This window comes from Seriola dumerili, unplaced genomic scaffold (genome assembly GCF_002260705.1).
Source record: "Seriola dumerili isolate Sdu_G_001 unplaced genomic scaffold, Sdu_1.0 BDQW01000149.1, whole genome shotgun sequence".
NCBI classification, from domain to species: Eukaryota; Metazoa; Chordata; class Actinopteri; order Carangiformes; family Carangidae; genus Seriola; species Seriola dumerili.
In genome coordinates, this window is record NW_019174404.1 from 15,184,064 (window position 1) to 15,198,577 (window position 14,514).

Genomic DNA, 14,514 nt, shown 5'->3' on the forward strand with positions numbered 1-14,514 from the left:
TTATGTAGTGTGTTCACACTGATATGCATCCTAAACAGGGCTCCTTGTGCTGTTGATAGAGACTATTCTCCTGCTGAAACAGTATACAGTGACAGTTAGTATATAATACAGTGCTGTATAGTCAGTATGGATTTGGGACACAGCTTATAATCAAATATTAAGACATTATGAATATTATTTTAAGATTAATAATTCATATTTTAAAAGAAATCATATATGGTGAGAAATCCGAGGAGAGAGGGATATATTCCCAGGAAGTAATGCGTCTAAAATCATGAGAAACACTCAGTCCTAACCTGCACTGATACACATGCTTGTGTATAACTGCCCAGATGTGCATGTTTGGTTCATTGCACTGTAGCCTCTGGCTGCTGATGCACAGAGATGCCTGTGGTTACACTTACAAACCTGAGAGTTCTGTGTGGATGTGAGAGATGGCAAAGAAAGAGAACTCCCCTTCGCTTTCCCCAGCTATCAAAGCCTACACCCCGCTATCTTTCTCCCAGGAGGGCGTGAAGGTTTGCCTGTGAGCGCAGAGGGAAAGATTAGAGCAGGGAGAAGCTAGCAGAGGTAAGTGGGTATTGTCTACCGAGCTCCGGTAAACAACAGTAATGATTAAGGGGAGACAGTTTGTGTGTGGCTGTATATTTTGGGCGATAACAGGTACAGGAGACTGGAAAATGATACTGATACAAAGGGAACAGAAGCTATAACAGCAGATATTCATATTCCTGTAACTCCCTAAAGAGCTCTGAGTCTATCAGCCTCGGCACTAATCTCTTCAAAAATGATTAGGCTATTGGCAGGCTGTCCCAACAAACGTAAAATGGCAATTTCTCCTCTCTAACACCCAATTTCACCGAGAGAGTGGCGAGCTGAAGGCGGCCATAGTATTTAGCTGCAGAGAGATTATGGTGGCCAGATAAGGAGACGCTGCTGAATGTCTGAATACTTATCGTGAACCCGCTAATGATGAAGTGTGTTATCTTGTGCTTTGCTCAGCGCTCCTCCTCGGCTCCCCTCTCTCTGCGCCAGTCAAAGTGAGGACGGAACGATAGGTGACAGAGGGGAATTCAACAAAGTGTCAGGATCAGCGTTCCTTGTTCCTTCCTGAATGACAATACTTGAGGGTTTATGTGCTTCCCAACTTTCTGGTTCATCTGTTGAATCTTGGAATTGAACGCAAAAAGCTGAATTTATCATCTTTATATCGAAAATGCACAGCCCATCTCATTCTCTGCTGTGGTAATTTCATCCCACACAACAGCAGCAACTGTGCCAAATTGTCTCGCTATCTTTGTATCATTTTCTTACTCAAGCAACGACATCGTCAATCTAAATCGTTTCAAAGCCCCCTTTTTATTTACAACAGCCACAGGAATTGACTGGGAGTCCAACAATGCCCCTGCGCAAACTCTTGCCAAATGTGGTAGATTGCATGGGCTTGCATTTACATGGTGGAATCATAAATCCAGCGCAGCTATCCAGATATGAATAAATCATGCTGAATGTGAAATTCTGCCACAGGAAAAGCCCTGTGAGTGTGAGTGTGTGAGTGTGTGTGTGTGTGTGTGTGAGAGAGAGAGAAAGAGAGTAAGTCCCATCTTATGTAACAGCCAGGACTGCATTGCCAGGCAACTTGTTAGAGGAAGCCTCAGAACTGTTCCTGGTTGCCATAGCAACTTGCTCTGAAGTTCACATCCTTTGCTGTCTCTGCAACCACCGAGGAGTTCAGGAGAAAATGAGAGACGATTTGATACTGTCATACTGCTATTATTTTGCTGGGATGACATAAGAAAATAGACACACGTGTCCGAGGCAGGCGAGGAGGTCCAAGGTCCAGACCAGCCCTCAGCCCCCAGAGACAATCCCATCACCCAACTTATTTTAAAAATACTGCAGGTCCCCTGAGCCCCTGCAGGCATTCAAAGTCCTCAGCCTGAAGAAGACAATTGAAATCCTTTCCCCTCTAATGTAATTTTCCTCTCTGCAGACCACAGCAGCCTAGAGAGCGGAGGGCGGGGGCCGACCATAATGACTTTTTGGAGATGGAAGTGATACCGACAGTCCAGTTCAGATCCTTGTCTCTCACTCGCCTTTTCCTCCAAAGTCAGCCGGAACATTAGAGCCGCAAAGTCAATCAGTGTGTTAAATGATTTGCTGTGATGTTAATCTGGACAAAATCAGATCCGAAAAATTAAGTGTACTGACAACATCTGAGGGTGGAAACACGTCTTAATTACCGTCAGGATCACATGAACTGTGTGTGAGTGGGAGAATTCAAACACTGAACCGGGCTGCTGCACTAAACCTTGATGAACACTCATTTGTGTGCACACAGGCACTCTCAACCACGAGAGCATCCACGTGTTGATTTGGATGGAGTAAGATTGCATGTCGCTCAGGGGAGCGAAGGTGAACCTGGACACATCGGACAGTGAAATGTAATAAGTGTAAGTGCCTGTCCTAGTGTTTTACTGGCCTAATTTCACAGCAGTGAAATGAAAAAAGTGCTCCTGACGATTCCCTGGGTGCACCTTCAACGCATCATACAAAAACAACCAGCCAATCGTGGAGCAGCCAAACAGCAGCTAGAGCCATTACATGGAGCTATACACTAACATACATTTTCACTTATCTACATTTAAACATAGAGAGCACACTGCAAACCTTCTGCTCACTGCAGTCACCGCTCTGCATGAATGAATGAATGAATGAATGAATGTGAACATTTACATGGCGGTAATCTCCTGTTCAGTAATGAGACAGTGAAATAATGTTGTAAGTTACCTGGCTGTAACCCCATTTCTATAAATCTATGTATATCTCACTGTCACTCTGTACTAAAATAAATGAAGGAATGTAAACACAGTTGGAATGGGGAATATATGTGTGGCCAAGGTGATACCAACAGGTGAAATCTGAAATTCAACACTAAATCTAAACTAAAATTGACTATAAATCCATCTTAGTGATTATTTCATCATTACTGACTCGCCTGCAGATTATTTTCTTGATTGAATGATTAGTGATTAGTGAAAAATATCAGAAAATAGTGAAAAAGTTCACAAGTTCTCAGTATCAAAGGTGAAATCTGACCAACAGCCTAAAACTGGAAGATATTCTTTTCACTACTTAGAAAACCAGCAAAGATTCACATTTGACGAGCAGAACACTTTTTGTTTTTTCTCAAAATTTGACTATAAATGATTTAAAATATTATATATTATATATTATCAAAATGACTGCAGATTAATTTTCTGCCAATCAACTGATCGATTAATTGTTTCAGCTGTAGATACTTAAAAATGAATTTTGAATGCACTTATGGTACTTGTCATGACCGGACATGAATAACATTAATGACTGTATGACTGTATATTTAAAGTTGCACAGGAACGTACATTTTCATGAAAATGATCCAAAATAAATTCAGCTCCTTTGCAATTGCATTGATTGAGCTTGTCTGGCAGGTTTCAGCTCATTGAACGCCTCCTCAAAGTGCAAACCAAAGAACCAAAGTCGATAACAGACTAAGGGTGGTATGAAAATGACCTTTGTGGGATGAGAAAGAGTCCAGTACAAAAAGGTCACAGAACACCGAGCTGTCTTACACATTGCATTTTTGGTAATTTGGATGCTAATCTGCATTTTACTTCTACATTTTGTCTTAAATTGCCCCTTTAAAACTCTTATATGAACACTAATCAGGCAGGGTCAGCGGATAAGCACATAACGGTGAAAGCAACTTGTTGGATAGGTCATCTGAGTTGAAAGAGTAGATTGGATATGTACACTCATGCTGCCTTGATTCTCAACATCTGTGCAAAAGCACTCTTAAGAGGGCAGTCAGGCTTTCATTTGCTTCCCCAGGTAGTCACTGAATCCACATGCTTCTAGTAATAATTTGATAGAGTGAGTGGGCTGATGTAGTTCCCCATCCAGATCCAACACAAGTAGCTGTAATGGGATAAGAGGAGATGTGGAAAACATGGATATAGGTTTTCGAGAGCAAACAGACTGGATCGGATTTATCTGTCATTTAATGCCTAAGCTGCCACCTGCTGTTTGATGCTTTGGTATGTAACAGAAAGAAAAACACAGGAAGAGAGAAAACATATCAACAACGAGAGACTGATTGATGACAGGCCAGACATGTTTCCTATTTCCAGTTGCTATGTCTACTTCTCATTCCTTTTAGTCTTACTCTCAGGGGTCTTGCTGCAGCCTCTTCCACCGAGTCTCGTCGACAAGCCATTTTTGAATCTATGTGACGTGACCAGAAGTAATTCGTAATGTCAGAGTGGTTAGCGCACTTGTATTTGTGTTCGGGAATCTGTGTGCTGTCACATCGACGGAGTGCGTGAAGAAGAGTGGCAGGCAAGAGAGGGGGGATGAAAGACAGGTCAGCATTCAGTTACAGCAGAGCAAAGTTTTGTCAGGAACAGTCACTTGATCGAATAAATGGTGATGACGATACAATCTCACCTGGTACAGTAGAACACTACTCTTGGGAATACTCTCTGCTGCTGCAACACGACATAGCAACTGGGAAAACACAGCATTACGATAAATAACACACAGGCAGCACTGCAAATTATCCTGCAGTGGGAATGCTCTTGTTCAGATTTCTGGTAAAAAAAAAAAAAAAAAAGATACTTTTAAGTATATCATTGACTCTCAATGCTTGGCAAAATACGCCTGAAAATTTAAATTAATGAGCTGCAGATAAGATGTTTGCCAATGTCTAGACTTTCTCTGTGGCAGGGAAGCTGGACAACTCAAGGTTCTGCTAAAGTTCAACATTGCTCTAAAAGCAATCTCTGACATAACTGTTTCTGAAGCAAACCCTTGTGGAACCACTACCATCTAACATCCATCCACCCCTCCATCCACCCACCCACACACCCCATCAAGACTCTACAGCAACACTCTCTTGTTCATTTCTTCCAAGCTTTGAGATGGAGGTTGCTTAGGAACAAAGCTCCAGCACATCACAGCCAGGACAAGAGTGCTAGTCTTTGCCTGGGGCCACACACATACAGTGCATGGGGAGATGCGACAGTCGTAGCAGCCACTAGCTGCGTCCCGATTCAGGGGCCTGAGCCTCCGAAGTCTGTATTTCTAGAGCGATTATGTTGCACCATTTGAAAGGCTGTTACAAATGCAGCAGAGGAATTCTGCACGCCTTTGCCCAGTATTGGAGAACGCATCCCGTGTATTCCTTGCAGCTGTCGATATCCCATAATGTGCACTGGTTGATTGTATAATATCATATTCATGAGATCATTGGCTACGAGATGATATCATATCATGTAACCTCATCCATCACTGGGAAATATATCACACCAACAAGACCAATGAAAAAAGCTGCTGCGTGTACATAAAAAACACACAATACAGGTCAACAGAAAATGAAGGAGAAACTATTTTTGGTAATTGGTTAATCATCATTTTGTGAACAAAAACTGCCACAAATCCACCGATTCTAGCATCACAAATGTCAGTGTTTATTAGTGAAGTGAAAATTTTGTTAGAGACTTGTTTACCATTTTCTGAGATTTTATGGAACAATTAATTCACAAAATAATTAACAGATCAATTGCTAATGAAAATATTTTTTTTTCAGTTTCTAGTTTTTCGTTTTATTTGAGGGACGGCACAGGGATAATTTGACAAAATAGATTTTGAGTTTTGTGTTTTCTAACAAGCATTCATTTTGACAATGGATGCAGCCCTGAACACAACATCAGACACAGACTAATAAGAAGATGTAACTGATGTCAACGAGCAGCGTTGACAATTCAAATCAAAAGGAAGAGGCAGAACAAACTGGGCGTGCTTGCTCTGTGTCATGAGAAGAGAAGACCAATTAAATATGCCCCTAGTCCCCTCTCTGGCAATTACATCACTGTAGGTCATTAATGACAGTTTGCCTCATGCTTACCATCGTTTCTAAATGATGCAGTAAATCATTCTCACAACAAAATGCGCTGCACATGTGGATGTTTTAGAATTTATCAGTATGAATATTGAAACTGCACAACATCTGGGTGGTCTGTCCCTTGACTGAAATCAATTAAAGCGGCTGTGATATCCCTCCCACTCTCATTTCCATTTCCAACAAGGCGAGCCCCAGAGGGTAACGACCGCATCGTTGCATCACACTGCTCCCTGATTGGCCTCTAATGCTTGTCCTTGAGGCCTGGGCTTTGAAAAATTCCTGCGTGTGATGTGTATGCACGCTGCAAAGGAACGAGCCCACAATAATTACTTCACCGTGAGTGTTGAGGATCATAATCGAAAGAAGAACAAAACAATTTGGGTAACATAACCGGTTCATCTTCATTGCCTTTTTTTTTTCTTGCCTTGTGTTCCTCATCAGAAAGATTACACAAGTCTGGGAAAACACGAATTACAAAGTATTCAATATTTGCAGGTGTGATTCAAAATCAACAAGCTGTTGCGTTCAGCGAAGTCTGTGCGAGAGTATGTGATGCTGCTGTAAATGAGAACAAGCGCTGTGATGTCTCACATCATTTTGTCTTCAGAAAAGGTGGAAATGCAGCACAGGAGGAGAGAAGAGGGAGCCAAACAAGAGGGTGAATTAACATAGGACAAGGTGAGACAAGACGAAGCATCCAGCAAAGCATGCTTATGATGGATTAACGCTGTTTTGCATGAATTAATGGGGAATATATGAAACATGCTGTGAATCTGTTTCACTCAATGGTCAATTTGATACAATTTAATACCTAATTATGTTTCACTTGTCATACTTTAATGCCACCTGAACATGAACAATGGAAGGTAGTGATTTAATTGATGCTGGTCCTCTCGTTCAGCTCTCTGTGAATGCCATGGGTTTTGTCAGTCCGATAAAGGCAATAGATAATAACTCATTACCTTGAGTTATTAATGTTGTGTACGCTCACAAAGCGCAGGGCATCGCTCTCACTAAGTCCTGCTGGGCTACTTAGTGCAAACCTTGATCACAAACAGATTAGGAGGGATGGAGGGATGAATTTGTAAACACTGGCTGTGGCTCTATTACAATTACAGGAGGGGGACAGAAGTAACTCTCCACAGAGTTGTGTTATATAGGGATGTAAAGTTAATTGGCACTGGGACTAATTAACTTGCTTATGGGTTTTCCCATAAGATTGAAAAGATACTTTAAGGTCACCACATAAGCTTGGACTGAGTCAATAGCAAAGGTCAGCATGTTTTGACCTCCTCAGCTATTTCTCTTGACTTCTCAGTTCACAAGATGAAATTATGAATTTTAAAAAGTTGTTTTCAGCCTTAGAGGAAGCCCTGAACTCTAAGAGCTCTTAAAATCTAAGAGTAAGATGGTATATGACCAGTGGCCACAGTTGCATTTATGCTGCGCCTCATCTCCTCAGTTGCTATTTGCATTTGCAGAAACTATTCAGTGGGGGGTAAAATATCCTTCACTTACTTACAGAATTGCTCTTTAGCAAATGTCAGTCTTATATATGCTACTAGATAAAAACATTAGAAATAATGCATGCACAGCATACACACAAACATGCTATTCTAACTAAACTAATTAATCCACAACACATAACCGGGCAGCACTTTGAAGCTATTGAAGCACAGCAATGCTTTGAGCTAAAATCAGCATGCAATAATAACAACAATAATGGTATAATGTTTACCACGTTCACCATCTTGGTTTAGCATGTTAGCATGCAAGCATTAGCTAAACATAAGGTAAAGCTGAGGCTAATGGGAATACCACTGCTTTATCTAGTGATTAGGCATAGATGAAGTAAAACAAAATTGTCAACTAAAAGTTCCCTCCTGATGGTGACGTTAGATCTAGTCTCCAATTATTGATTCATCCTGAGGGAGCCATGAATGTGTGTACTAAATGTCACGGCAATGTTGTGGAGACACTTCTTTCAAAACCGCAAAAGTGAATCTCCCGGTAGCACTAGAGGAGAAGTTAGGGCACCAATCCGTCTGTTAGCTGTAAAGATATTTCACTGGACCAGTAAAACGTTGACATGTTGTCAGGATTATCATCAAGATCAGTAGGATTCATCATACGGGCACCATGAATATCTGTGCCAAATTACACGGCAACGCCTCCAATAGTTATTCAGTCTGGACCAAAGTGGTGTCCCTAGCATAGCTCAAGAACACCTTGGGCTCTGGGAAACATGTGACATTTTTATTTTTTGCACTATTTTTATTTAACAATGAATCAATTAATAAAAAAGTAACCAATAGATTAATTGGTGATTAAAATAACTGTAGGTTGCTGTGCTCCAGCCAGGAAGGTTCTGTCTCAATTTAACTCTCTCTGTATAGCAAGAACACATGGACATACCATCTACCCACCTCCTCACCTCCCACTGCCGATGAGAACAAACAATAACGAACTAGCTTCTATCAAGCTGTTGTCATCCCACAGCTTAAAAAAAAACATGAATCGACTTCAATGAATCAGACAGACACCAGAAAGAAAGAGAGACACGGAGAGTAATAGAGATCTCCATTCAGACTGAAGGTCTCGTAGAAAGTGCTCCGTTTTTTGCAAGTGTTCGGCTGTTGCACCCCAGACACGGGGCAGATAAGTGGCAGTGCGAGGGGAGATTTTTACCAGTTTGGAGAGGTCTTCAGGGCGCCGGGAGGAAATACCACAGGTTGCATTACTTCTACAGAAGTGCCTGCGCGGCCGACAGTGATGGATTGTTTGGTTTTTAGAATGAACGTTAAGTGGGCCTGGCTGTCACAGTGTGCAGTGTTTTAAAGTGAACCAAAATTAAGTGTCTTGTGTGCTCTTTGAAAGCACTTCAGCTGAGCTCAGAGGTAGTGACCCTGCTGCTGCAAAATGGGCATACTATAAGAATGTCACTGCTCCCTCATTTTGAATTCACAAAAATGCAAAACAGGTTTAATTCTACCTCCACATGATTCTTGCTTCTTAAGCAACAGGGTGAATTACATTTAAGAGAAACACATCTGATGGTAGGACCATGAGTCATGGCATCCATCCATCATCCACGGCTCCACGGCTCAGCTTCCTGCCTCAAAGATTAACCCAAAGTGACCTCCACTGAGGCTGGGTGAGGAATTAATGTTTCCCGAGGTCCACATCGGACCCAGGCATTGAGTCGTTATGTGAACCCCTCGAGGAAGTGGGGGCCTTTAGGGTGAGGACACAGTACACACTATTAACCCCGCTGATCTTGGATTATTGCCACGTCACACTGATGCTGGTTATCACACACAGACCAGGCCAAAAGGGCCGGCTATTGTGTCCCGAGGTAGGCCTGCCACAGGAGGTACTGTGATTGAACATAGTCGGCCACAACAAAAGGCTGCACTCATTCTTCTTTTCAGACGCACAGAGTGAATTTCCCGGACAAAGAAACCAAATCACTGCAATCATTGCAACTACGAGACTTTTTGGCGGGATTCACATCATCATCATCATCGGAGGGCCGTATTCAGTCCTAACCCCCCTCCGGTAGTTACTGGGATAATTTCTAAACCGTACCACCGATAAATCATTTCGAAACAAAGACTTCAGAAATAACACTTCTCCAAAACTTGTGTGGGAGGAGAAAAATCATTTGTGAGCGCATCAGCCTCACTCACATGGATGATTCAAATGTTCCCTGATGGGGAGGGACTGAAGAGGAGGGGAGGGGGCAGCTGAAACTCACAGAAGTGCAGTTCTGTCATAATTGTTGCTGAAAATAATGACAGCCCCCTACAGCAGTTCAAGCTGTGGGCACTGTCCCTCTCTTGCTTATTAATGCTCTTTGGGTGTGTGTGTCTCCTCTCCAAAATCATAATGGGGGAAGCATGAGATGTGTTTATTTTTAGCCATGAAAAGTGTGTCTCCAGCTCTAGGACTGCACCTCGGAGGCACGCAGACATGGCTGTCATGAATGGGAATGAGCTTTAAGTGTTAAAGCTTTGTGTTTCAAGTGCTGCATGTTATTAATAAGGGACAGTTTATAATGACATAAAAAGGGAAATACTATGTGCTAGAAGTCGCTGGAAAGAATAAGGCAAGACAGCTCATCAGACGCAGAGCGCCATAATGACAAGAAAATTAGAGACTGCAGTCGGTTATTGACCTGAATTATTATGTAAGATTTAATACTGCAGGACCTAGTTTTGTTACAGAGATAATGGCGATGTTGTTTCCTCGGCGTCATTCAATTTTCCTAGCTAAACTTTTGGTCCTCTGAGCATATGTGTGCTGTGTCGCTACAAAGTCTTAGCTCGACTGGAGGCAATGAATTCCGGGCCGCTGGGAAATCTGTCTGACTTGCTCAACTCATTTTGCGTTCACCTGAGTTGCACTGAGGTTAATAGCTAATAGAGCTGCAGAAAGAGTGGTCACTGAAGCACTATATCCATAATATATACGTTCCAATGTAGTGGATGCACATGTACCCAACACGCATATTATTAAAAACAGTGTTGTGGTACATTGTGTGATATCATGGGATTTCCTATGGACTGTGAGGTTTGTCTACTGTCATCAGGGCAGAAAAGAGAAGACCAAATGAAAAAAAAAAAAAAAAAGCCTATTTCCTGCTGGTCGACATGCGCTCAGAATCTAATGTCTTCTCCCAGCTCTACTGAGTCAAATATCTAGCTAAATGAAGAGTCTGCAGAGCATGATAATGTGATTTTGGTGCAAGTGCGTGAACAAGACAGGAACAGCAAAAAGTGAGGCCGTTTTTTGGCGATGAAACCAGCACATCCTTGAATGGAGTAAAAAAACAGCCCCACTGTTCTACTGGAGGTTGTGTGTTGTACTCATTATCTCCCACATCATGGTGATTCATTGTCTCTGAAAGACTTGTTGTCTGTCATAGGGCGCAAAGGACTGAGTCTCCCTGTTACATAAAGGGATTGTTCTTCTCTCTCTGTGACCTCAAGCTGTTTGAGCTTATCAAGTTGTAAACAATGCGCCACAATAAACTGATGAGCACTGTGTCATCAAGCTGGAGCCCTCCTTGTTTTATGAGCAGCTCTGGGAGCACAGTGTCAAAAGTCAATGACGTCAATTAGGTTGAAATGAAAAGGATCAGGCCCCTCGTTCCCCTATACCACCCTGCAAAATCATATGAAAATAAAATGCTAGTGAACAGGAGACAACTGTTCCGGCAGGAAATGTTCAAGAGGGGGAAACATTATGTGGAAATTCAGATGGGTGAAAATAGGAGTGTTCATGATTCACCCATGCTGCAGCCTGACAGTAGCCATCAGTCTTACACTCTCCCGATCCATTCTTCTGAATGCTCCGAGCCTATACATAGCAACAGTGTGCTCGCGACTCACTAGCAAGCCAGTGCATCATCCGATATCTCTGGCCCTGTCTAACGCTTGGCTAGCCAAGCGATGCATCTGTGGAGACTTCATGAATAAAAATACGCCAATAAACTTTGATTTTAATCAAAAAAAGGATGCAGGCCTTAAATACGGTGAGTTTGCATTGCTCTGTAATCACCGTCATCTCTAAGGCGCCATCATTTTTGCAAAGCAATGATTAATTTCATTGGGGCTCCATACACATGAGGCTCTTGATCATATAGGCCAGTGTTGTCTAAAATGCAAGCACCAGCAGACAAATGATGTGGAATGATGACATTGGTGGTTCAGCAGGGGAATTTTATGAGTCTTATTACAGTAATTGGTTCTTGTTGCCCAAAAAGCTGAAGAGTTCATGCCTGACTGAGTGGAACAAACTGGAAAGAAATTCCCACCTTTGCCCCTGAGTGTGTGTGTTTAAAGAGGAAGGGGAGAGAGAAAGAGGTTGTGAAGGAGAAAGATAGTAAGAGGCTCCCAGAGGCCAGGTTTGGGGTTTTAATAAGCAGCTCTGAAGAAAGAGGCAGTGCCCGCAGGGAGAAGACCTCAGAACTGATAACCACAGCAGTGTGAGGCAGTGGACACACTCATATTAAGAGGAGGACAATGGCAGGACAGACGGAAGTGAACCAGAGAGAATGAGACCTGGTGATCTGAAGGCTTCTGTGTGTTTCTGTGAACCAATTCTTTCTACCCGTCTGAATTTACTGAAAACCTCAGTGGATGTCATACTCTTTCCCTGGTTTTAATTAAATAGATAAGGTTGAGATATTTACCAGCAATTAGACGGATTCTAAACTGCCATTTTGTGTTACATAATACAGTGATAAAAATTAACAAGCTGTGGAAAATGTGATTATTTGAATGCAGTACTCTGATATAACTATGTTGCACATCAAGTTTCAAGTTTTCATATGTTGCTTTGTTCAGTATGATGTGCTAATTTTAGGATGGTGCGTGCAAGAAAGACGAGGACCACTCGACATAAGAGACCATGAGAAGGAGAGACAGAGAGTCAGACAGACGGCGTGCAAGGTAACATAATCATGGGGGACCAGTGCCCATTAAGGATTATTTTCCTACCTGAATCTAAATGGTAATGGTCAATTAAAGTTGACATTGAATTTTGACCCTTCGCTCCATTTTTACAATATTTGGAATAAATGTTTTCATATGGGTAATAATACTTCAAATTGGTGTAATTTTCCTTTCTCTCTATGAATCCTTCATCCTGTTTATGAGCCTCGCGTTAACACAATGCACTGCACATATATCAAAGTAAGTGCTTTTGTTTCAGTGCGGACTCATTTGTGATTAAGACCTGATTTGTGAGAGGGATGTGGTTTTCAGCTTACTTAAATCACTGACTATATTGTTTTACGACAAACAGCAGCAAAGTAACCTTACAAGGCAGGCAAATTTTCCTCACAAAGACGGCAAGAATTATTTAGTGACATGCTAACTCGCTGTCAAAGCTACTCAGACCTCGGCTCGATGATGTGCTCTGTTTCCTCTTTGGCAGTCTCCTACCACGTCATATGATAAACAGATGATTCAACCAATCACCTGCCAAGTATTTCTTTGAAAGGGCCCGCCCTTTTTCCAAACAGTTTCCAAAGATGGTCCTGTGTAACAAACCCTCTGGTCCGTCAGCAAAGTCCAGTGGACGACGCTGTGGAGGGACGGCTAAAAGGCTAGCAAGGTAAGACCTGCATCCTCCTCTTACTGACTGGCAACCAAAGGCTTTCGGTGTAAGTACAGCAAAGGTGAAGCCAACTGCTAATTAAAACCCCACTGGGCCGCAAAGCATTTTACCGAGGCTACTTGTGCTGTTATGTAATGAAAAGTTTTAACTCTTCCTCCATCAAACTGTAACATCTGCTCACAAAGCCAAACAACAGCTCTCAAGCTCAAATGAGAAATGAGCTTTATGTGATTTAAGCCATAGAGAATATACAATGCAAATCCACCCAGTCTAGCGGATATGTTTTGGACCAGTCAGCAAACTATGGGGTGTGTTTAGACAACAATGTGAGTCACCACATCACACCTCAACACAATTATTTAAACTTCGTAGGATGTAGAAATAAAGATACACCAATCCGACTTGATCCTCCCCTGATGCTGATTCCAGGACCTCGGCTCTGCGGTTCTGCTGATACAGAGTATTGATCCTGTACCAGTGCTCTTCTTCCTTCCTGCCTGAATGAATGTAACTGATGGCGGAAACACTGTAGTGTACACTTTTACTGTCATGGCTGCTACTGGCTCTGCTTTCATGTCAGTATTGGCAAAATATTGCTATGGTACTTAATTGGTGCATCCCTGGTAGATATAGTATGATTGTGAGCAACTGTATCTCAAACAAGAGTCCAACAGTTGCCCAGTGAGTTGTGTGTTCGTCTAATGGGGAAAATGAGACTCAAACAAAGCTATGTGGAGTGATGTCTGAACTAAGCAGATGCTGATGTTGAACATCCAAAAAATACCTAACATCTGGTGGTTTTATCCAGTTTCCTATTTGAGTGTTGTTAACTAACCAATAGAGACATTACCGCCGTATCCAGATGATCAAGCAGACTGTTTGACATTTAACCGCCATCTTCAAATGGGAGTTGAATGATGTCTGCACCAGGAGCAGAGAGATGACACCTCCCCTGGCCAAGTTATACCACAGCCCCCCGTGGAGCTTTCCTTGTAATGAGACTATTTGCATGCTGATGGTCAGCTGCTCATGTTATCACCCCCAGAGCCAAATAAAAGCGGATGAGCCACAGTGAAGTTAGAGGCAGCAATGAATTCAAAAGTATCAATCTCATTTTATTGACTGTACTCTGCCTCAGAACAATAATGCTTATGGGCGATAACGACACAAATATTTGGAGATATATTATTCTCTGAGTCATCTCAATGAAACAGAAAACAAGTATTTTTTTTTTTTTTTTGCCAACTAGCTCTTGTTGTGTTTCTTTTTAAATGAGTCATAAATGGTAGCATTCACAAAAAGCTCATCCAAGAGATTCCCGTCTGAGTTGATTCAAACCTCCCCCCGATGTTTCTGCTGCTCATCAGTCTTTCGCCTGGAGTGATGTCAAGCTTTCCCCTCGCTATCCCCGGATTCTGTGAGCAAAGCTGCTCCGTATGCACTCC

The 14,514-nt window shown here is 42.2% G+C and overlaps 1 protein-coding gene across 1 annotated transcript in view; it reads right to left on the reverse strand.

The window, feature by feature from the left end:
* dlgap2 (DLG associated protein 2) overlaps positions 1-14,514 on the reverse strand; it is a 161,906-nt gene that overhangs the window by 56,042 nt on the left and 91,350 nt on the right. The window contains 1 exon segment of the mRNA XM_022751077.1: positions 13,074-13,089. Within this exon segment, the coding sequence (XP_022606798.1) occupies positions 13,074-13,089 (16 nt within the window).